The sequence below is a fragment of the Coloeus monedula genome (genome assembly GCF_965178545.1).
Source record: "Coloeus monedula genome assembly, chromosome: 3".
NCBI lineage: Eukaryota > Metazoa > Chordata > Aves > Passeriformes > Corvidae > Coloeus > Coloeus monedula.
Window position 1 is genome coordinate 54,799,049 of NC_138783.1, and position 23,322 is coordinate 54,822,370.

Below are 23,322 nucleotides of genomic sequence, written 5' to 3' on the forward strand. Positions count from 1 at the left end.
GCACAAGGAGCTATTCAATGCTTTACATTCTCTTGGTATAGACAGGGTTGTACAAACTCTTCTTAGATCTCCAAGACAAGTAAACACCAGTTGTCAAGTACAGGCATCACAAGAGCATAGGCTTTCCAACCCTGCAGGCCTAGATGCCCTCCAGCAAAGCAGCACAAGACTTAAAGATGAAAAAAGAAAAGACAACTTGTGTGTGGCAGTTCACCTGCTTTTTTCATCCACATGGCAGTGTCTGTTTGCTCCAGAACATTTGGAATGTTTTTACAGTTGTACCTCTTCCTTTCAAGCACTGAAGTGGTTTTATAATGTGTTAAAGCCTACCAACTGTCACAGAGATTTGTGTATTCTATTTTAGTCACTCCTTGACTCCTTTTGGTCACAAGGTATTTTATGAGAGTATGTTAGATCATTAGTAACACTGCTTCTTTTTCTATTGAAAAAGGGAAAGGCGATAGCGACCCAGTTCCAGTACAGTATTCGCTTTGGCTGTCCCAGATCTCAAGAGATGTAAATGTATACAGCTGAAAGATCAGATACAGAGAAATGTTTTCAACCAGCAGTTTGTCACTACCAAGTTAGAAAGCCCTGAGAGCTCTGAGCTTTTGAAACAGTTATTTCCACACTGTTACCCACCCTGCCTGAAGGAACTGTGTGGTTTTTCTAGCAGGTATCATTGCCTCCAGTATAAGACCTGCATGCTTGTCACTGCCTGTTTCAGAAGAACAAAAGCCCACATACGCATGCATGTCCTGAACACTCCGTAAGTAATCTAAGAACTGTCATTACATCCTTTGTTCATGGCTTTATCTTGGTCCTGAGGGTAGACAAGAAGTCAGCATAGATCCCTCCACCAAACAGAGATGATCCAAACCATAGCAGTCTGATGTTCCATTAGCCTTCTATGACTTCGCGTAACATTCAGCTTTTCTGTTCAGTCTCAGAGCCTACCTCAGAAGCTCATTGAGAGCATGGATCATGGGTCAGAGGGTGATGAGGCACTGGCACAGGGTGCCCAAAGAAGCTGTGGAAGCCCCATCCCTGGAATTGTTCAAGAGCAGGTTGGATGGGGCTTGAAGCAACCTGGTGTAGTGGAAGGTGTCCCTGCCCATGGCAGGAGGGTTGGAACCAGAGGATCTTTAAGGTCCCTTCCAACCCAAACCACTCTGCGATTTTATGGGTCAGACTTTCAATAGCTTAGCACAAGACAGTGCTACAGCACAGCTTATGGGGGTAAACTATAGCAAACAGAGGAGTCGCTTCAAGTGTTCCTGTGCCTGCTAGGGCGTTTTCCAGGCAAGTTCTGCAGGGAGTCTCCAAAAGATGAGTCGTGCAAGAAGATGATTGTTTGCCCATCATTTTTCCATTTCCAATCTTTATGTATTCATAGAGATTTTGGGACTGCATGTGGACACCACTGAAGTCTGGACTGCACTATCAATTGTCAAAGAAATCTTATAAGAGCAGAAAGCAGTTTTAGCCTAACCAGTGATGGAAGAAGCTTCTGTTACATCAGGGGCCATGCAGATACAGTTTTTCATTTACATTTTTGACATGGCCATATTTAAGCTATTAATGTGTTCTGGGGATCCACAGTTTACTGAGCCATCTTAAGAGGATAATATTTCAAACAACTATAGATAGCAAAGGAATATTACATGGCTTAAGTATAGAATTGCAAATGGAGAAAACAAAAGGTAAACCAGTCTGTTCCAGGAGATACATTTCCACTTCATGGAAAATTGGTAATTTCCTGATAGGGTTAGTGCTCACCATAGTGCAACTGGCATTGAAACAAAGGCCACCAACAGGACATAGCCATTAAGTATCCAGGAGGCTTACCATCCCAGCACTACCAAAACACTGCTGTTATTCTGATCTTGAAAGTTTGTCTATTTGACCTCCAAAAGCTTAGCTTCTGTTTCCTGATGCATGAGATATCAACATGACTAATCCATCTGATGTCTGGATCCTGCAATGTTTCACTTCACAGCATGTGTGCAGAAATTACCTCCTAGAGAGAAATTTTCTTCTTTGGGTATGCGAACTATCACCGGAAGATATTCTACAAATGCATTAACCTAACACATTGGGAAAAAAAAATCCCTATAGTCCCATGAACATTTAAGTCTCCTGTCCAGGTTATTCTGTGCCATTTCCAGGTTTGTATAGCAGCTATAATCCACCCAGTTATTCACTCCTGTGAATCTGCTTTTCCTTGTCCAGTGGCATTGAAATATCTGGCAGCTCTGTCCTCTCCTCAATACAGTACGTTGTATCTCTTTGGTCCCACAAAGGCCATGACTCTTTCCAGCGTAATTTTATTCCTTAACTTCCTCTCTGTAATGGGAAAGAAGTGAGTTTGCCACCTTCTGTGGATCTCTGCCTGCCCTTACCATGTAGCCCCTTCCTCTGTTCCACCAGGACCTGGCTGAGGAGTGGGCTGAAGACATAGTAAAAACACAAAGATTAAAGGATAGAAGGATCAGCATGCCTTCTGTTTATTGTTGAATACAACATTGTAAATAAACCGGTATGTCAGCAATTATTTTATTACTCAGTTTAGATATCACTGGGGAACAAACACAAAAACCATAAACCAGCCTTTTCAGAAGGCCCTCAATGAAAGCTACAAACTGCCTTTGAAATTCAAAGAAAACTCAGTTCCTGACTCCAAAGTACTAGTAAAACCCCAGACTTGATGTTTCCAATCTATTGCCTTTTTTTTTTTCCAATGGAGAATCAGGATGGAACAATGTTGCAATGTTTAATTCTTCACAGTTTCAGCAAGCACTCAGCTGAAGTTACCGACTGCTGTAACAGTAACTTGCTTAGAAAGCAAAGCCCTAAATTAATTTTCTACAGCAGACTTGTACACATTACTGTTTCCAACCTTTAGGGCTACATTCATCATCCTTCTGACCAGAAAGAAGACACCAATTATTGAACCATTCCATTAGAATGCAAACAGAGTAGAAATGGAGGAAGGATTCTTGGAAAAATTTACACATCAGATCACACTTCAGGGGGTTATTTCATCAGAAACTACATGATGGTCTAGAAAACGGATTTTTTTTTTTTTTAATATAAGTCAGATTTATTTGTATTTTATATGATGACTAGTGATTTACATCTCACCCACCCATTTGAGAAGATTCAGGGCTCCAGGCATATCTCCAGCCAGAACCAGACTATTCAAATCATTGTTGGTCCATCCATTTACTAGTTACAACAAGGCCTTCTGTGACTAATTATGGCCTGACTGCAGCAGGAGAGGCAGCTTCAAAGAATGGGAATCTTCAGACACACTAGCAGTTCCCTTGGTTCCCAAATTCTTTATTTATGTGGATTACATTGAGTTGACAGATTTAACTGGGCTGTTGAAGATATGGTCAAAGAAGCAGAGTCACTCCCTTCACTTTTATTGTCTTCTGAAGACATAACAGTCATATGCATCTGTCACTAGAGAGAGGAAGTTCTCCATCACTGGACTTCATTTGGGGTTTTACAGGCTGTTTCAGTAGCATTTGGGAATAGATCAATATAATATTTGGTAGGAAGTTGTATTTCTTCATGATGCACTGTAAATCTTTTATTGAAGATACTCCCACTGTTTATTGTTGAAAATCGATAAAAATAAACCTTGTAAAGTTAAAGCCTGGCAATGGTTCAGCACAAATCAGAGGGAAGGAGTAAGAGGCAATGAGCCTCCCTCCTCTTGGATAATTCCCAGCTTGTTTCTCAATGAATTTTCAGTAACACTTTCCAGCAATCTGGGAACAAATTTTTTTTTTTTTTTTAAATAGTATTCAAAGTTATGAATGCTTCATTGTGAACTCAAACAGGACTTTTGATCCACTCTGGTGGCTTTCTGGTACTGAATTCAGCTGTGGATCAAAACAAAGTATCACCCAGGTTGTGTTGGATATACCTGAGGCTTACCCACTCAAGAGATTGACAAAAGCACATCAGCCTTGCTCAGGTCAGATTAAAGGAGTTATTTTTCAGCTCTGGAAAGCTGGAAACCAACCAAAATAGGTAGAAACTGGGAAGAGCTCACTGGGCAGAAAAGTTTCTCCAAAGTTAACAGATGTTACTATGACTGGGCATGATGCAGTTACTCCAGCATCATTGTTTTGCCCTATGGCTATTAATTCCTCATATACAGCATCGTAGGGAGGATCTTCTACTACTTACATGAAATTCAGTTACAAAGGTAAGTGAAAAATGGTTTGGAATTATTTAGTAAAGGGGAAACCTTCCCAGTACTATAGCCAGTGCAGAGATCAGTCTTAGTCTAAATAGTATCTTAGTATCTTGTATCAATTTCTAGAGCTTTATTTAATCATTTATACAATCACGAGTGCTGACTGCAGAACCTGTAAGAATGCAGTGACTGCACTTCCAAAAGAAACAAAAACCCTCATGAACTGTCATTGAAATCAATACCCAAAGAACAAGAAGGTATTTCACAATAGACTTTGTCCTTCCTGGTATCAGCAGGCTACTGAACAATTCAAGTGGTAAATAAAAGACATGTCCCCCGAAAGAGATAAGAATGACACAAGAGAGTCTTCCCAGTGTGTGAAGAAGCAGGCAAAAAGTTACTTAAAAGCACAAAAAATGTAACCCACTAGAAAAGGAAGTCAACACAGTGCAAGAACAGGGGGATGGAAAAGAGTTTGTGGTACCTCTATCCTACCTTTGCCAACTTTCTCAAGAGAATTCCTTTTTTTCCTACAAAGATGCAAAATTTGCTGATTTCAGCTGTATTTCTCATGAGAAAGTTGGCAATGACTTGAAGAAGTGGATTATGTCAGGGATAGCAAATTACTTCATTGGAAAATAAAAGTCTAAATGTCTCAAAATCCCATTCCCATTTAATAAAAAATAGAGCTAGATGTGAGCAATCAGAGCTTCTGGTTCTGTTGCATGTAAAAGCATGACCAAGTCACCTCCAACATGCTGCTAGTCTAGCAGAGATTGTGTTGTGAGATACCAGAGTTGAATTGCCTGCCAAGGTTTGGTTAGAAGTACTCAGTTTGGCACATAATCTGGTTTTGACAAAGCAGCTTTTAAAATCAGTCAGACTCCCATCAGCCAAATTCACTTGTACAGCTGTTCCCTTCTGTGGGAACAACTCTGCTGAGCATACACCTCACTGTCTGCTCTCTGCTGCATCCCTGCTTGTTTGGAGCTTCAGAAGGCAAAAACATTGTAAAAACATTGGCCACTACTTCTAAATTCCTGCCTTGGTGCCTGCGGGTTACACTGCATACCACTCCAAAGGGCACAGAAAAATTGCCATCCTGGCTCAGCAACACTTTACAGTACCATAAATAACCTTGCAAGGTGGAGGCCAGCTGAAGATCCTCCTAGTAAATCAATGCTATTTTTATATTAATTTGTCTGCAAATGAACATAATTTCACCCCTTCCTCCATAATTATTGCTATTTAGTTGTAGCTTGAAGCTACACAACACCTGTAGCTCTACCATCACTGCTTCCTTTTTTTACAGAAATCCAGGAGGGTGTTTGCCTTGAAGAACCAGGTTCAATTTAATTAATTAATTCAATTAATCTTCCATTAAAGTTATGGTTATCCTACTGGTATCAGTCAGACACTTTCAACAGATTTCTATCAGATTGTTCACACACACGCTCTCAAACTTACTTAAGGAGCTACCAGTTAAAAAAAAAAAACCAACAAAGTGAAAGCATTGTATAAGAGCCTAGTCATGCTCTCTGCAGGCACACAAAGTGACAGAAGGTGACACTTCTCAGTTCAAAGCTAAGTAAGAATAAATGCTAGAAGAACTCTGGGAACCCAAGCTTGCTGATAGTCATGTGCTTTGCTTCCAAAAGAAGTGTAGTGTCACAGCACACTGTCACCTAAGGGTGAGGTAAAGCACATATGGTTCTTTACATGACAACAACTTGTACTGGTATATTTTCCAGAGCCAAATATTGCATTCATGGAATGATGCTAGTGCTAAATAGAAATTAACCCATCATAACCATCATAAATTGTTACTGAAATGGTTGTATCAAATATTCATTTTGCCAAAGACATGAAACATGAGTGATGGCATAGGTTAAAACTTCAGGGCTCTTTAAAAATTGAAGTATTTAATCTTTTCTTTCACTTTATTAAAAAAAAAGTAATCCAAATTTCAATTTTGAAAGAGGCTGCTGCAGCAAGGAAAACAAAGCCCTTACTTTTTTGGTAGGTGAAACATTCTAGTTGTTACTATGAGGGGTTCTGAAACTTGTCTCAGCTTACATCACTGCTATTGGTGATCATTTAGGGCATAATGTCTAAATACAGCCTCAAGTCTTATTTTTTTAACGTCCTCTGTAAAAAGTTGCATTTTTTGTCTTGCGCTTCACATTATTATTGGCTAGTGTCTCCACCTACAATATCCACAGTCAATGACTCACCCAATAATCAACATTGTTTCCAAACAAGGAGCGTTGTCTCTGTAGCACAGCAACTTGTGGGGACAGTCATCCCACACAGCTTGTCTGCTCTGTCACCCGACAGTGGTCTGACCTCAAAGCCCACCATGATAGGCTTTCTGGCATGGACCTTCACAGAAGGTCTCCACAGAATCAAGGAACAGGCCAGGCTGGAAGGGAACTCAAAACATCATCTGGTCCAGCCTTTCATGTGAAACGGAGCCTCCATGAAATCATTTAGCATCCTCTTCAAAACTTCCAGTGACGGAGACTCCACCACATCTGTGGGGAGGTTGTTCAATGAATGACGGTTATCACTGTAAGAAATATCTTACTGCAAGACAAATATAAACATACTGACATTATTGACAAAAATACCATTTGAAGTGAAAGCATTCACTCTTACATTTCCTCAACATTTATGACATTATATAACCCATAAGCAGTTTAGGAGATGTAGTCCCATAATCACATTATTCTCAATCCAAACAGCTCTAGAACAAGCAAAGAGGTCCTCACTGTTTCTGCCGAACTTTTGAACTTGGGTCAAGCTGAAATGCCCCAGAGAAGTAGCCAAAGAAAAGAGGTGTCCGATAGTGCCACCACCAGTTTAGGCAGATCGATTTCACTGGAACTCCTTAGGGCAAGAAACAGACAGATGAGTCCCATCACCCACCCCCATTATCAAGTGCTGCAAATAAAGTCATGCATTCACATTTTAAAACTAATGAAAAGCCAGATCTAATTGGTCAGCCAAGAAAGCCCAAAGGGGTTCTCCTGGGCTGTTTGAAGCCTTGGGAAGGTGGTGTTTTATCAACAACAAAATTGAGATGCAAGTAATGAATCCCTGAAGCTATTGCTATCTTCTTTCCCTGCCTTGACAGAAGGACAAAGATTCTTAATTTATAAAGCTTAGTTTTTTATTAGTTTACCTCTCTCAGTACCTGAGCTAATTTTGGCATCTTTACAAAGCTTTGTACAGGACTAACATTTCCAAGGCTTTTAAAGCCACTTCTGCTAAGCCTTCCAACTGTGTTGTGCTTAACAAGCACTAAAAAATCCTTTGCACTATTTTGTTTAAAACTGTACAAAGTCTTTCATCTGAAGGACTGTTTATCACATTTTCATCTTTTTATGGTTAAAGCTCTAAAAATTAACTGACCTTTTGTTCACAAAGAACCTTATCATTTAATTCTCAGAACCAAAGAGCAGCTTAATGCCACCAGAATGGGAGGAGAGGACAGAGGAGTGTTCTGCAAGAGACAGTCATGCGTTATTTCATGGACCACAGCAATGGCCTTCACAAAGCCACACAGCAGTACAGTTCGGGATGTTCCCCTTACACTGCTCTTAGCCAATGGCAAGAGTCAGTGAGTGGATGCACTAATCAGTACTTGGGGTTTGTATTCCTCCTCCAGCCACTTCTCCAAACTGTTGGGATGACAGTTGCATCAAGATGTTATTTCTTCATGTATTACTGTTGTGGTTTGACACAGCTAAGCGTCAAGCACACAAAATCTGTTATTTTCATAAGGGGAAAATAAGAAAATATTGAGAACTAGAGAGCTGCGAGGCAAAACAGGTTCAAACTTAAACAGTTGTGGTACAAAGAAAGAGTTTTATTACTAGTAGAATTTAAAGTAAAAAGAAATGACAGGAAATCAAAGCAACTCCCCCCCCCCCCCCCTTCCAGCACTTCCCTCCTTTTACCCAACCTGCACATCACTATCTGTAAGGATAACAGAACATGGGATGTTAGTCAGTGTTACAGTTCTTGAAAAGTCTCTTTCTTATGTTTAAGGAAAAAAGGGTTTTCTTCTGCTTCACATGGTTCCCAAACTGCCACCAATAGCAGACCCGCCTGGAAAGAAACAAACAATCTGCTGTGGTGTAAAACATCTCTCCCATGAAAAAACTCACAGTTCCTTCACACTGCAAAACATGGGCCATCACATGGGGTTATTCATCTTTTTAAGGATGAGATTTTGGCCTGAACAAAAAGGGTTTCTTCTCCACAAGTCTCTAAAAGTCTCTCACTGCTTCTATATAGCCTGGCATAGGCACTCTTCACAATCTTCACGGGCCACACGTGAATTCTCCATCCCCCCATGTTCTTCAAATGGATTAAAGAGACAAACAGTTTGTGGTATTACAGTTTCTTACCACGGCATGCAAGAAGGTTTCTTTTAAGCTGCCCGCCAGAATCGTGGCACCGCCCTCTTTTCTCCCGCTGCCATTTCCAGCTCCGTCCCACGTGACTCACTTCTCTTTCTCTCTGACTCTGACACCGCCATGCTGAAGAGTGTTTTTGTTCGGGCTTTACGGTGGGGAAAGCCTCGCTCCCTCTGTGCTGCTGGCTGCGTGGTGTCTTCTTCAGTTCAGCACGAAGTGTGCTGGCTGCAGACAGGAGGCTACGCCAACTCCGCATGGAGAGGAGAGGTCCCAGGAAGCCACGCCGGATGCCTTTAGCTGTGCGGCAGTCCATGGCTGGTTTTAGCTGTGTGGTTTGAGCTGCCTGCGGCTCTGGCACAGTTCTCCCCCCCCAGTGGCCCAGGGTCCGTGCCACAGTGTTGGGAAAAGGGGAGGGGGGCAGGGGCCCCAGCCCGGCCCGGCAGGGCCCAAAGGCTCCAAGGCCCCCCCACCTTCCAGCAGGCGAGCTAAAACGAAAGGAAATTCAATTCCCGCCTTGCAGCGCGGTTTAAATATGTAAACTGTGAGAAGCGTCATTAGTCTAAAAGACTGTCCATCAACTCAGGTTCAACCCACTACAATTACCATGTTTTTTAAATCTACTTACAGATTAGCACAAAACGTAAAAACAATTTTCTAGAAGGGATGGCTGATGCTTTGTGAGTCCTCATGTAAATTTTGGCCACAGAGAAAAACAAAAACAACTCTTGGAAATGCTGAAATCTGGTCCACAAACCCAGTATTGAATCTGGGCTTCTTTTACTTATAGAGGTTGGAGTGGTAAAAGGCAAGCAAGCAATTTTTCCCCAAAAATACTTGAAAGAAATTGTGTTTGTTACTTCCCTCAATAGTTGCAGTATCAAACAAGTCTCCTCCCCCCCCTTTCAAAAAAAGGCCACTAGTGCCAACACATCCCTCTTCTACATTCAAATGATGGAAGGAAAAGCCTTTATTTCCCTTTCTGCACTTGGCTTCTCCTTGCCTGTGCTACCCCAGAGCTTCCTGGGGTTTGGTTCACTGTGATGGTAAGGCCTGGTGCCCTCTTCATCCTCTCAAAAGTGTAGCATTCAACCTTCTCTTCACTGACGACTGTCCTGGTGCTTATGAGGTGAAATCCATCTTTGAGTAAAGTGTCAAGCAGCAGGCCTAGGACATTAGTACCATTAATCAGCTTTCTATTATCAGGCTTTATGGAAACATACCTAAAATCAGGAAAAAAAAAAAAAAGGCAGTTACAAAACACTTTAACTACTTCTTGACAGCATAGGTCAACACAGCTGCACTGTGTTTACAGCAGCCAATCTCCAGATTTTTTTTTCCTCCTTTAAGGACTACTGAACTCTTTCCTTCATTAAGAGTAATTCTCAGTTCATTCCGTTACATGCTGGGGAAGAAGCATTTCTCTTTCACACCTGCCCCCACCACAAAACTTACCTGTGAGGACCCCCACCTCATCTCACTTAATGGAGGAGAAGAGAGCAGGAGGTTCTGCAATGCTGCAACTGTTTTTCAGTGAAAGTAAATGGTGGACGGCGAAGTCACATTCACCCCAAGAGCATCACTCCAACACACAGGATCTCTCTCTACAAACAGTGACATTTATTGCAAAGTTACCTTGTAACAGCAGGACTTGTGGTAACAAATGTGAAAATCATTTTCACATGGCCTCAAATGATTTTATTTGATATAAAGTACAGTGTAAGAATCTATCCAGACATTCTGAGGAGCAGAAGTCACATAAAAATACTATTACAAAATATATAAACTGACGGGTGAAACTGTTCCACAGTTCACAGGCAAGTACACCTAACATTCATGGAAAGCACAATAAAGGCAAAAATGTCCATGTCACCACAAAGATTAAGAGACAGAAATTCAGCAAGGCAACATAATCAAATTTGACTTGTTTCATTACTCAAGATAAGCTTTCCTATTGTTCTGCAGAGGGAAATTTTTACCAAGTCTGAAGAAATCAATGAAAAAATCAGAAATATTTTCCCCACTACTTAAGTTGCCATAACCTACTCAACCAATTGTTAGTCCATTAAAATTACTAATATGTTACAAAGTTAAGGTTTGGCATACAAATCTATATTGCTTCACAAATGCAAAGTAGTTTTTATTCTACTTGCTTAGCCAAAGAAAGCTGGAAGAAAGATAAACTTTAATTTTTTTTTTTTAATAATTAAAAGACTGCTGTGTTGGTTCATATGTTCAGATAGAATAACCCATTTGGAAATATTTCAATGAAATTTCCATAAAATTCCAGATGTTCTAACAGCCACAGAGGACAAATTAGGTTAACATTTTCTTATACAGTAAGAAAATGTCTCCATGTAATAGAGACATCCAGCAAAAGATTGTTTAAAAAACCTAAGTTGTCATTAGAATACGATACTGCTATCACAAAAATTACTGATACACAGTTATCTTAATAAAAACAGAACCTGACTGAATTCAAAGAAAACCGATTGTGAAGCATAGTTAATAATCTGTCTCTTCTCCCTCCCCCTAATAGAAAGCTGTACAAAAGCTTTCCAGTCCCTGAAATGCTGTCTCAGTTCCACTGGTGTTTTAACCCTTCTTGCAATTCCCTGTTTCCTGTTTTCCATATGAAAGCCTTTTGGACATAAGCTATTGGAGATTTTAGGCTTCCCCCCAGTACTTCACTTCTTTATTTTATTACCTTTACTTCATTTTACTGTGTTTTTCATGTTCTCTAGAAGGTGATACTGCGAGATTCTGAAGTGAGTGAGGAGGAAAAGGCAGAGAGAGAAAGACCTGAGAGAGTTCATAAACAAACATCAAGAATAATATTTTAGAAAGCTGAAGAACAGGCAAATCAGTGTAACAGAAATTAAATTGGGTGTTTCAGAACTAGAAAAAGATAACATCACACTAACAGAAGGAAGGAAACATATTTCTTTTCTTTCAGTTTCTTTATAATGAGCTTTGCTAGCATGTAGCGTGCACTTCATGAACAGGAAGTCACAAAGACATGTCCATAATGAGAAGTCACTCTAGGGACAGTACCTGGCCACAAACTGGTCACTAGCAGAATACTCAGTACCACACAGAAAAACCATGTCATGATGAGAAGGTCTTTCCAAAGGCAGCGGAACAAGTGGTTTCTGAGAAGGAAAAGGGCTGTTCCAGCCCTGTCCTGACTGCTGCCCTGTAAACACAGTGATCTGCTCAGCTAGTGCCTCAATGGTGGTACTGCAGGAACCAAAGATCCGGAAAAAGGCCTGCATTTCTTGGAGAGAAAAACGCACTTCCAAGATCTCCCGCCTTGGCTTCAGCAAATGTTCTTGGCTCAGGAGGTTGGCCAGGGGGTAGAGTCCATAGAATTCTGCTTCTCTCTGCAGCCTCTGATAGTCTGAGAAATCAGTTGGTAAGGAGACCTGGAGAGTCCTCAAGAAGTCCATGATGTAACTAAACAAAGCTCCATCTCTGTCCACAAAAAACTCTCCATTCACCAGTTTAAATTCCCGGTCATCGTCATTCAACATCCGTGCCAGCCTGGACTCTGGGAACTGCTGCAAGGTAAAAGCCCGGGTTACAAATCTCACACCTCCCACACTCAGAACGACCACCTCTCGACTATTCATGGCTACCTCAGCCACCCAGGAGTCGTAACTCTGATCTACGTGTCTGTGACTTGATCTTTCCTAAACTGCAAGGCAGCTGCAAGAACCATTGTGTACTTTTAGCAAGTGTTTGGAGCGAGGTGTGGAGCAGCAACAGGATTCCCAGGCAACAAAGATGTAAATATCATGTACAATAGTTTTGTTTGCTGGGTTTGGTTGCTTGGAAACTTTGATTCTTGGAATTTAATGTTTTATTTTTGAAATGAACAGCTTGCAAGGACTACTGGAATACAGTGAATTGACTGTCACAGCTTATGAAACCTTGAGAGAGGCCAACAAATATTCCCAAAGTATGGCACATGTTATGTTTGTTTTCTAGAAATGTCAGTTCCCAATGTTTTCACTCCATACACTGCTGTTCATAGGACCACTGCAAAAAGAGGTTAGATGTGCTTCAAGCAAGATGTTTCAGTACCATATATTCCAAAAGAAGGGCACTTTAGAGAACTCAAGCTTAAGGTTCCCTTTAAATCACTGTTATCTAAGGCCAACTCAATACAACCAGAAATTCAATTAGCTCCTGAAATGAGATACACAAAAATACAGTAACAGCAGAAGAACCTATACAAGGTTCTTCAAACACCACCAACATCCATACACCTGTTACATCACACAACCTGTTCAAGGAATCATCCAGTAATTTTTCCTGGCTTTCAGAATTGAAATCTGGAAAGGCAGAGAGGGAGAGGAGAGCAGCTGTTGTACCTGCCACCTCTGCAGGACTAGAGCCCAGGCTGCCTTCCTATGGCAGACCCCTGCATGCCTTTCACTGCAGTAAGTTCTTTGTGTTAAGGCCAGTTTTTAAGAAAGTGTGGCTTCAGAGAAACATGGATCTAACAAAACAGCTCAGTTACCCCAGCAATTCAATGTTGGAAAAGTAAACTGCAAAGTATGAACTATCTGCAAAGTACATACTGTCTTGTTCTTATCATTACCTCTAGAATTTTTGCTTGCCCTGAAGATACATTTGGTATAGAACACGTAATCTGAATGCACAGGGTAATTTACAACATTTGGTTATACAAAAAAAAAAACCAAAAACCACAAAACCAAACCAAAACATACAGCTATTTCAGAGAGAAGTAACATCATCAGATAGAAGCTGGTTCCAGAACGTGAATGATGCATGCTGCATTTTGCAGTGGAAGGGCAGTCGTCAGCAAACCTGTCAGCACAGTGCTCATCTCAATCACAACTCTTTTTCCTCTTTCCAAACGATCTCCCAGTTAGATTTTTTTTTAAACTAGTCTTATCTTATTCTACAGTTACATTAACATCAAACTAAGTACACAGTTTTGCCCTATATTTTGGTAAGAAAGATGATTTACAGTAAGTAATATTCCCAAAATCACCACTGAAAGAAGAATCCACAAAGTGTTTTTCAAAGCTCCATTTCATCTTCTGGTTTAGCAGCACTCAAACTATGTGAACATTATGAGTGTTTTGGAATCATTTTGAATCTTTGAATGTTTTCACTGGATGTCTGAAAAGACCAATTAATTTAAGAAGTTCCATGTTTTCTTCCCCAGATCTCTCTTAGTTCTTATATTCCAGCAGACACTTCACAACAGTTTATATTTACACACAAACTGTGCGACATTATCCAGTACAACCAATGTATAGTTTTTACACTTTTCTCTTAGAAGTGAGGCTCCATCTGTCATCTGTTCCCAGTAAAAGACTGCATGATCTGCTATCTCCACGGTATCTGCCAAATAGGACAAGCTAATTGTAAGGAACTGAGATTTCCAGCACTGGAGATTGTCAATGACTGACTCCACAAAGGATATTCTGGTAACAGCAAGAATGAGCAAGAAAATAAGAGAGTTCACTATAAATCTGCGTGAAAAGACTGAGGGAATCTTGAATTTGAAAGTGTTGCTTTCCTGAGGCAAGGAAAGTTTGTCCACGTCAACTAGTTTTATTCCATTCCACTGGCTGGTATCAAAGCTCTTCATTGTGGGACTGATGTCCACAGTGGAACAAGGTAAAGGGGTTTCTTTGAGCACCTTGATTTTTTCCCTGAACTCCTGCATCTGCTGCAGAAATATAATGGGTTCGGACACATCTTTGAAGGCCTCTGCTATGTTAAAAGCCATCCGCTGCTCCTGCAGAATCGTGTTCAGTTTATTGATTTCTGGATCGTAGGCCTGCATCACTGCAAGCTTCATGGTCTCAAAGTCAGAGAGAATCTCATTTCGCTTCTGCTCCAGCGTGTGCTGCAGCTTCTCAAAGAACTCCTTCACTTTGTCAGAATCTTTCGTCAGCATCTGCAGAGCTTTCCTCTTACTGGTCTCTAAGGTATCCAGCCGTGAGAGGGCATCTCCACAACGCCAAGTTTCAAAGCCCTGAAACAAGGTTTCAAAAGCCCGCTTCTCCTGGGAATAAGCTTCTTCAATGGAACAGAAAACATGCTTTGTGTGGTCACCACGGGTGGCACAAACCCCACAGATCAGCTGCATGTCTGTCCGGCAAAAAATGTTAAGGGGTTGCCCACTGTGCACTTTGCACACAGGCATTTTTGGAGTTACTTTGATTTTGTTGTACTTCTCCACAATACCTTTCAGGGAATAGTTGACCTGCAAGCTGTTGACTCCAGTAACAGGAGTCTCCTTCCTGCATGTGGGGCACTTGAAAGGGGATGGCCTCCAAAGCACATTCCGCACATTTCCCTCAAGAATTCCTTCCAGACACTTTCTGCAGAAATTGTGTGAACAGGGCAGGACACGAGGATCATCAAACAGGCTACAGCAAATGGGACAGGTGAGATCTTCCTCTAGGAGCTCCATCATATCCTAGGAAAGAAAAAAAAAAGATGGTAACAGAACCTACAAAACTTATTCCTCCCTCGAGGAGGCCATACAAAAACCAATCTCTATTTGAGATAGATCTCAGAGAAAAGGATGTATTTTTTCCTCCAGTATCCTTAAGACAAAGCCTCAGCTGGGTTTTTGCAGCCAGTCCCTGTTAACTGTGGTATCTGGCCAGCATGTGGCAGGCACAAGAATGGTGCAGTGCTCAGGCAGAACCATTTTTTTGGACTCTCAACCAGAAATGCTGAAAAAGAAGGCTTGCCATCCCAGCAAGGATTCTGAAAGAAAATAACTCATGTACTGATAAGAACAGTGCAAGACTTACTTGCTGATGCAATACACAGAAATGGGATTTGCACAGAAGATACCCAGCCAATAAATATGCCCTTCTAAGATTTTATTACTCTCTACTTGCTCCACTCATCCAAAGTGTCCAGTTCAAACCCCATGCACTGGTACTGTAGACAATGCTAAAAGTGACTGAAATAGTCCAGCTGCTGTATTTCTGCTGTTACAGAATACAGGATGTGTCTTTTTGTTCTACTTGCAAGGCCAAAGGAGAGTCACCACTCTTTAAGAAGTTTAAAAATTAGCTTTTCTCTTGCTCCTGCAATATTTTTAAATAACCAACTGAATCTGTTACTACTGAGCTATTCAGCACAAAGTTAAAATACTTCAAATAACAGCTGCCCATAATCCTTGATAATTCATCATGAAACAAAACTGCTAACCATTTTTACTCATCTGCAATCATTGGAAATTCAGTGGAATTTCCAATTCCATTCTCACAGCATTCATGCCTCAGTAATTTCTTTTTGTGGAGAGAATCTACAGGAAGAATATTTATCATGTAATCCTTCCTGCTGGAAAGTCTCAGTGAAGGGACCCAGTGCACTACCCTTCCCCTGCCTCCAACTAAAGCCAAGTTCTCAGACGCAGACACCTTGTAACTTACAGCATGCTCTAAGAAAACAAACAGCTAATAAAGACTAAAATAGGTGACAGTCTGTATTATCCGAAGCTCTCAAGCACTTAGTTTTGAGCTATAATTAGAAAGATGCTTTCCTTGCATAAATTCCTTCCACATTATACAACATATATTCATATATATGTAATAAAACTCCTTTTATAAATTGAAAGACATCACAGAAAAGTGCATCAAAGTACTGTTGTGACATAAATGCATGTGAATGAGCTCTTAATTAGTTTTGATGTAATTATTAAGGTTTTTGTCCCCTCAAAAAAAAATGAAGTGGAAAATGAGGGAGCCAAGAGGCAAGCTGCAAGGGAAGATCCACGCTGCACAGGACAAGAAGAGCAATAAAATCAATACCACTGATCCAAGGAAAGCAAGGTTCACTACCAGGAGAAAGGTGAGGTCAGTCCTGACTTTTCTTCACAAAAGGACCAATAGTCCCAGTGAGACTTCATAGTAAAAGCCATTCTTGGGAGGTGTAAGCAAACCTCCCATGCTTTTCAAGTGAGGAGGGGTTGTCACAACCCAGAAATTCAGTAGAAATTCTCAGTGGGCTGAACAAAGACAGCAGTCCAGCGTCAGGGAACTCTTATCCTTTATTATACAGCCACCTTAACTCTGACAACTATCCCACTATTTAGTCATAGAAGTGTTCACTAACAAGGTCTTAACTTTTACAATGAACTTTACCAAGCTCCCAACTCTACCAGCAAACTTTGGCACAGAGCAAGGGGTAAAACCCGATTGCTGCACTTGCTGGAATAAAACAAGAGAGGAGAGAGTAAAGATGGAAAAGAGAGAAAGTGAAGGAAAAAGATCACCAGTCCTTAGATTCCACATCAGTCCTGCCACCATGGACAGTCCAGACCTGGGATCAACAAAAGCCCAGGACTGACACCCTCCCTTTTACAGTTTCCCTAGTGCACATCCCCTCATTCCTTGCATCATTTGCTGCTGCTGGCACATGCCTAGTGAGCCCTTTAGAGCCCTCCAGGAAATGAGTCAGGGGAGCTGGGAGCCTGTGGTGGTCCAGGAGCCCCCTTTAGTGAGGTGCCCAGGACTTGCCCCTTCTCTTGCCGCAGGCACACTGAGCGTAAGCCCTCAGGATGATTTATAAGCCCAGCAATGAAAGGAAAGCTGGCTTACAACAGCACTGCCCTGCCTTGGCAGGGCCCTCCCTCCCCATGCCACCTTTCCTGTCACAGCACAACAGTCAGAATGTTTGAGACAACCATGCTTATGTGCTTATGCCCCACCACAGGCGTATTCTCTCTGCTTGTTGGAAAAAAGAGACTTTGGAAATGTTGCCAGCTTTTTTACTCAGGACTAAGCTCAGGAAGCAGAAGAAGCCACCACTACAACTGGGGACAAAATCCCAGAGAAAAAGTCTAATAACTCTAACTAATGGGTTTCCTAATAAGCCCACAGATCCCATTCAGAAACCTCATATTCTGTGAGGAGAATATGGTTCTGAAGCACCTCTCAGGCTCTCAAAGCAACATTTCCCTTCCGTCTTTTTCCTAGTGCTAAAAATAATTGGATGACAGGAAGATTATAACTTTGTCCCTGCACTCGAGTCTTCCTCTTTGTGAACAGCTCTTTCCAACTTGTGCTCATAGCTTTCAGCCACAGTAGCAGCACAAAAATCAGTTCTGCTCATGTGTTAAGAGGATAAAAACTACAAAACTAAAATGACAGTTTTCCATCTCTTAGGAAATGGAAATGCACAGTGCAGAAAATATTTGCTCTGGTCCATCTCCTTTACCGGGGAGGATTTTACTTTCCAGTTAGGGAGCTGGAAAAGCAGCTTTGCATGCCTGACAGCAAGGACAGCAAACCAATGCAGAAAATGAGTACTATAACACATTCCATCAAAATTGCAGGACAAACTCTGAAGATTTTCACACTCCTAAAAAATACAAAAAACATACACAAAAAAGCTTAATGATCCAACTAAAACTGTCCTGTTGCATTCCAACCCCACTTACCCAATTACATAATTATGCTTTATAAATACAACTGAATTTCAAAACCCTTATACAACATCATTAAAAACACTGGATTTTTAAAAAAGAAAAGGGCAGGTCTACAAGTTCCCCTACTCCCCTCCCCCCCCCCCCCCCCCCCCCCCCCCAACACCAGAAATGCCAAACCAAAATACCGAAGACTTGTATGACTGGTTGGACAGATGAACTTCTGTCTTCTTTAGACTATTAATTTCAGACAGTAAACTGTCTGTGCATTGAAACATCCCTTAGTAACCTGGTATTTGTGTGATGAACTACAGCAACATTTCAACTCTTCTACTGGGAATTTCCCTGTGTAACTTCTGAACCAGGTTTGGGTGGCCCTGGAATTCCCCACTTGTAGCATGCGGACCAAAAGCATCTCTGGGTACAAACCCAACAGATGTCACCCATCAGAAACAGCAACTTGCACAGTTTTATCATTAGGAAGAATGGCAAAACACATCAAACCATAAAAGCAAAACCAACCACAGTAGCTTTTTCCCACACTCCAGAGAGAAATTCATTTAGCATGCTTCTCAGCACAGAAGTTGGGTTTATAAGCCAGCAGCATGCTGAAAGCAAAACCTGAATTTTACCAGGCTTCAAACAAAATGATAACTCCTGAATTACAAGTTTCCTGCAATGGCATGTAAGCGTACTAAATGAGACTTGACCAAGTCAGGCTACATTTCTACAAGTAGTTGAGCTAGTCAGGAAAGGTGTCATCTCCCTTCCTTGGCAAGGACGCCAGTCTGTGTCAGGACCCCCTATGAGCAATTTCACCAGCCTTCTGTCAGACTGGTGCATTGAATCAGCCCTAAAAAAAGGGTCCCATACAGAGAGAAAGGGAGATGGAAGACCCTCCTTCCAGCAGCAATGATCTAAACCTGTTAACTCTAATGATAGAAACTGCAACCTAATGGAGGGTCATTGTATACATTTTAATGTGGAACAACTGACCTCCAGGAGTAGTAGGTAACATAATCATAGAATCTTAAAAGGTTGGAAAGGACTTTAAAGGTTATCTAGTCCCAACTCCCCCTGCCATGGGCAGGGACACCAACCACTAGATGAGGTTGCCCAAGGCCTTATCTAACCTGGCATTGAACACTGCCAGGCTTGGGGCATCCACAACCTCCCTGGGCAACCTATTCCAGTGTCACTGCCCTCACAGTAAAGAATTTCTTCCTAATATCTAACCAAAATTTCCACTCTTTCAGTTTGTACCCATGACTCCTTGTCCTGTCACTATAGTTTCTGATGAAGAGCCCCTCTCTGGCTTCCCTGTAGGCCCCCTTCAGTTACTGGAAGGTTGCTGTCCAGACAGCAAAAAAGACCTGGGGAAATTGCCCATGCGTTAAACCTGGTATTTCATGGCCATAAGTTTTTCCAGAAGCACCAGGCAGATCCAACCCGTTCAGACTCCAGAAAGGCAGGAAGGCCTGGAGAAATAAGCAATCTGCGTTCAGTGCATTCACAGCCCCACGAACACCGTTTCCCCCACAGGGCTGGACGGTCTGTCGACCGCAGGGGCTGCCCCAACGCTGGCCCCCGCGCTCAACCCATCGTCCCTTGACCTGGCAGCCATTCCCTTGTTGCTCCTGGTTACAACCCCCCCTCCAATTCCAGCGGGGAATCGCCCCTAAACGATGGGACCGCAGCCAGCCGCCGGCCCTGGCCTCCCCGGGGTCACAGTGCTCCGCCAGGCACGCAGCCCGGGGCACGGAGGCCCTGTTGGTCCGCCCGCGCCCCGCGAAGCGCAGCGGGGCTCACCGGGGACGGCGGCTGCCAGCGCAACCGGCGGCTCCGGCCGCGGCCACAACGTCCCCCGGGCCGGGCGCTGCCGCCGCCTCTCACAAAGCCGCGGCCTGCCCTCGCCCGGCCGCGCCCGCCCGTCCTGCCGCCCCCGGGCCCCGCTACTCACCATGGCGGGCCGGGACCGCGGGGAGGCCGGGGCAGGCGGGGGAGCGGCAGGGGAGCGGCCGCCTCGCTCAGCCGCACCACTCGGCGCCGCTCCCGCCCCGGCCGCCGCTCGCCTTCCAGGCCCGCCGCTCCCACCCTGCCGCTCCTCCCTGGCCCCGGCCCGCCGGAGCGATCGGCCGGGAGCTGCTGCCCCGCCGTCCCACCCACCTTGGCCCGCGGCCGCCGATCCAGCCCCAGAGCAGGAGCTGCTGCGACTCTTCCTTTCCGCCGCCTGCCTATGAGCGGCCAGGAAAGCCTCCGGGGCTGCTGGGAGAGAGAGCCGGCGGTGGATGCTGCTTGCCTAAGGCGGCGGCCGAGATATATACGGGTTTCTGTTGTTTGTTAACTCTGATAAATTACACTTGAGCCTACAGCTCACAGGCGCACGTTGCACAGCCTGAGGAGGGGCGCTGCAGGGTGGTAATCCTGCTGAGCATCTGCCACCTTCCGAAAGCACTTATTTAAAAAAATAACATAATTTGAGACAGATAACATTATGTGCTTCATAAAAGGATGGCAACTCGTTCCTATTCGCTTTAATGCACTGATTATGCCATTTCCTGCTGGTGAATCTCTTGGGAGAGTTAACGAGGCCTGCAAAACCTATGCAGGTTTTCTGCAGTAACACTGACTAGTCCCAGGGAGATGGAGCAGAAGAGATCCCATGTCCACTTGAAAGAACATTATTGTTACAGGACTATGAAACAGTCTGGAACTGCTGAGACGTCAGAGGACCTTTGTGTTGGGTATCTCGTTTGCAGTTCTGTTAGTTCTGTCAACAGAAGAGGTCTCATATCAAAGTTAAACTGAACTTACTGTCGAGTTAGACTTTGTGAAATACTACATCAAAAGTTGTTCCCAAATGTACATACTCTGCCTCCTGCATCCCTTCATTCCCCTACTCCATATCCACTGCAGTCACATCACTCATCAGCACAGGGGAGACTATTCACTTTCAGGACTACCCACACAAGGAACATCACAAATCACAAGAAAAAATCACAAAAAATATATGAAGCTCCCTCACACATGTGACTTATTTCTTCTGATTATTTAGGAATCTGGATCTTAAAAGCCAGTCAATAACATGCCAAGGTTATGCCTTCCCAATTCACTGCAGTCAGTTACTCCTCACTTTCTCTCCTTGCTGCCCCACCCAAGTTGGCCTGCCTGCTCAGCTGAACTTAATGGGAACAGTTTGACCGAAGACAAGCATTTTTGAAAATCCCTTTCAGAGTGCTCACACACTGGAGCATTTCTTCCACTATCCACTGGAGAACAGCCCCAGGAGGTAGAGTTGCTGCACAAAACAACCAAGACCTTCAGATCTTCTTAGTTGTCTAGTATCTCATTTGCTGTTTATTAGAAACAAGTAATTCCAGGTAGTTTCCCTCAGCCACCTAAACTGCTTTCAAGTGGTATCCCAAAGCTTGTGCATTTATATTTGGAGTACTCCTTGTCTACACTCTCCCAACAGCCTTTTATATCAAGAATTTCTGGGTCCTATTCATCTTCTCTGTCATTTTTTAGTTAAAGATTAACAACAACATGGCATTTTAGATTTCTCACTCATTATTTTCAAATATTTCTCATATAACTTTTTTCCTGATATATTTTTAGAGTACATTTTATTCTCTATTAATTCTTTGGGCTGGTCCTACTCTGTCTCCTTATAAGTGAAGAAGGAGCTGTATGGGTGGAAGAGTGGTTGCCTGCCCACCTGGGATAATGCTTTTTCATTAGGTCCACCTGAAAATGTTCTTGTCCCTCCTTGCCTTTGATTTCTTCTGTCAAAGATGAAAGCTTAAACTTCTGGGTAAACACACCGCAGGATTTCCGTGCTTGGTGCATAGAAACACTGCCTAGCCAGCATTGTACTTAAGTGTCCCATGGCTGTCCTAAGCATGATCAAAAAGAATTTGGGCACTCTTCTACTTCTTATCTAACTGATAGAGTCGCACACAACTGTTTTGCACACATACGAGTCCATCCTTCTATACTTTTTAACTCTGCTTCAATAGCAGCACTTTCAGTAGCAGTTTGTTTATGAGCTTGCATTCCTGCATCCGAGAGCACAGTGTCTTCCCAAGGCAGCATCAAAGACCAGTTGTTGAAGCTTCAGAGAAAAACTCTGGCTGATGGAAAAGAATATTTGTAGATCTGCGGAGTAATAGATAAACAAAGCCAAGGGAAATCTAGGCTCAAAGGAAAGGCCCAGCTTGAAAGGAGGTGTTGGGATAAATGCCACTTAGTTATGGAAGGGTTGAAAATACAGGGGTAGAAATTTGGAAGGAATTATATGATAGTGGCAATTTCCAGATTTTCAACACAAGCACCACGTTTGTTGTAAGACAAAGGGCAGTCACCTACTGTCATGTTTAAACTACAGAGAGAACCCAGATCATGGCTCTTGTAACAAGAACTATGCCAGAAGATTTCTGAGACTGAAGCTTTGCATTGTGGTTCAGTCAGCGACCTCAGAGCTGACAGCTACTACTCTCCTTGCCTGTCCCAGCTCTGCCAGCCTCTGCAGATGCCGTACTGAGCTGACTCCACCCACTCAGCCAGCAGAACGCTATTCCCTTTTCTTTGCCGAGGTGAGTTTTGTGCTGATTCAACAAGTTAAATCAGTCCAATGCAAGATTAGACAATCACCAGGTCTAACATCAGAAGAGTGAGGAAAAGAGGAACAAGATTTTTCTCATTCAGTGGAAGCAAGCCATTAACGTGACTCAAGCTGCAACAGGTAACTCTACCTTGACAGGCAGATTCTCAGGGGGTTAAGCCAAGATGAGACTGCGCTACTGGCAAAAGTGATCATTCCATCCTTCCCCCTTTCCTTAGTCATGCTTTCCTGATGCCTCCTCTCTGCTGGCTCTGACATTCATGCAGCCACATGTTAGGCTAGATCGGCTTGCCAACAGAGCTGAAAGCTTACAAAAAAAAAAAAGTTTCCCGCAGAATCAATTCTGGCAGCCAGCTGATCCTGCAGCCGAACAAACACCAGTGCCAGGATGAGCCAGTGAGAGGGCCTGTTTTGGTGGCAACCTACACACACGTCAGCATAAACCAGAAGTGCCCCCACAGGCCATAATTTCACAAATGCTTCCAGCCAGCTATTGCCAGCACTGCTGCCAAAAGTAACACAGCCTTGCCCTCGGCCACACCAGCTGCTCATTCCAGGCTCCAGGCACCCGCTGTGCTGTGCTGGAGAACTGATTGATAGATGTAGCTGGAGTTAAAAGCAGCATTTTTTT

The 23,322-nt window shown here is 42.9% G+C and overlaps 2 protein-coding genes across 3 annotated transcripts; both read right to left on the reverse strand.

The window, feature by feature from the left end:
- Positions 1-9,604: 9,604 nt before the first annotated feature.
- KCNRG (potassium channel regulator) lies at positions 9,605-12,279 on the reverse strand (the record flags this gene model as incomplete). The annotated part of the gene is made up of 2 exons (XM_082278887.1): positions 11,689-12,279; positions 9,605-9,857 (listed from the first exon to the last, which is right to left on the reverse strand). Exons 1-2 carry the CDS (start codon positions 12,264-12,266, stop codon positions 9,605-9,607), a joined length of 831 nt encoding a protein of 276 aa, XP_082135013.1. The 5' UTR covers positions 12,267-12,279.
- A 1,575-nt stretch (positions 12,280-13,854) lies between these two features.
- TRIM13 (tripartite motif containing 13) lies at positions 13,855-20,345 on the reverse strand. Of its 2 annotated transcripts, none has more exons than XM_082278886.1 (2): positions 20,234-20,345; positions 13,855-15,100 (listed from the first exon to the last, which is right to left on the reverse strand). In XM_082278886.1, the coding sequence occupies exon 2, from the start codon at positions 15,095-15,097 to the stop codon at positions 13,868-13,870; it is 1,230 nt and encodes a 409-aa protein (XP_082135012.1). In that variant the 5' UTR covers positions 15,098-15,100; positions 20,234-20,345; the 3' UTR covers positions 13,855-13,867. The 2 variants fall into 2 exon arrangements, with proteins under 2 accessions (XP_082135012.1, XP_082135011.1); XM_082278885.1 differs by lacking the exon at positions 20,234-20,345 and adding an exon at positions 20,028-20,217.
- Positions 20,346-23,322: the final 2,977 nt, after the last annotated feature.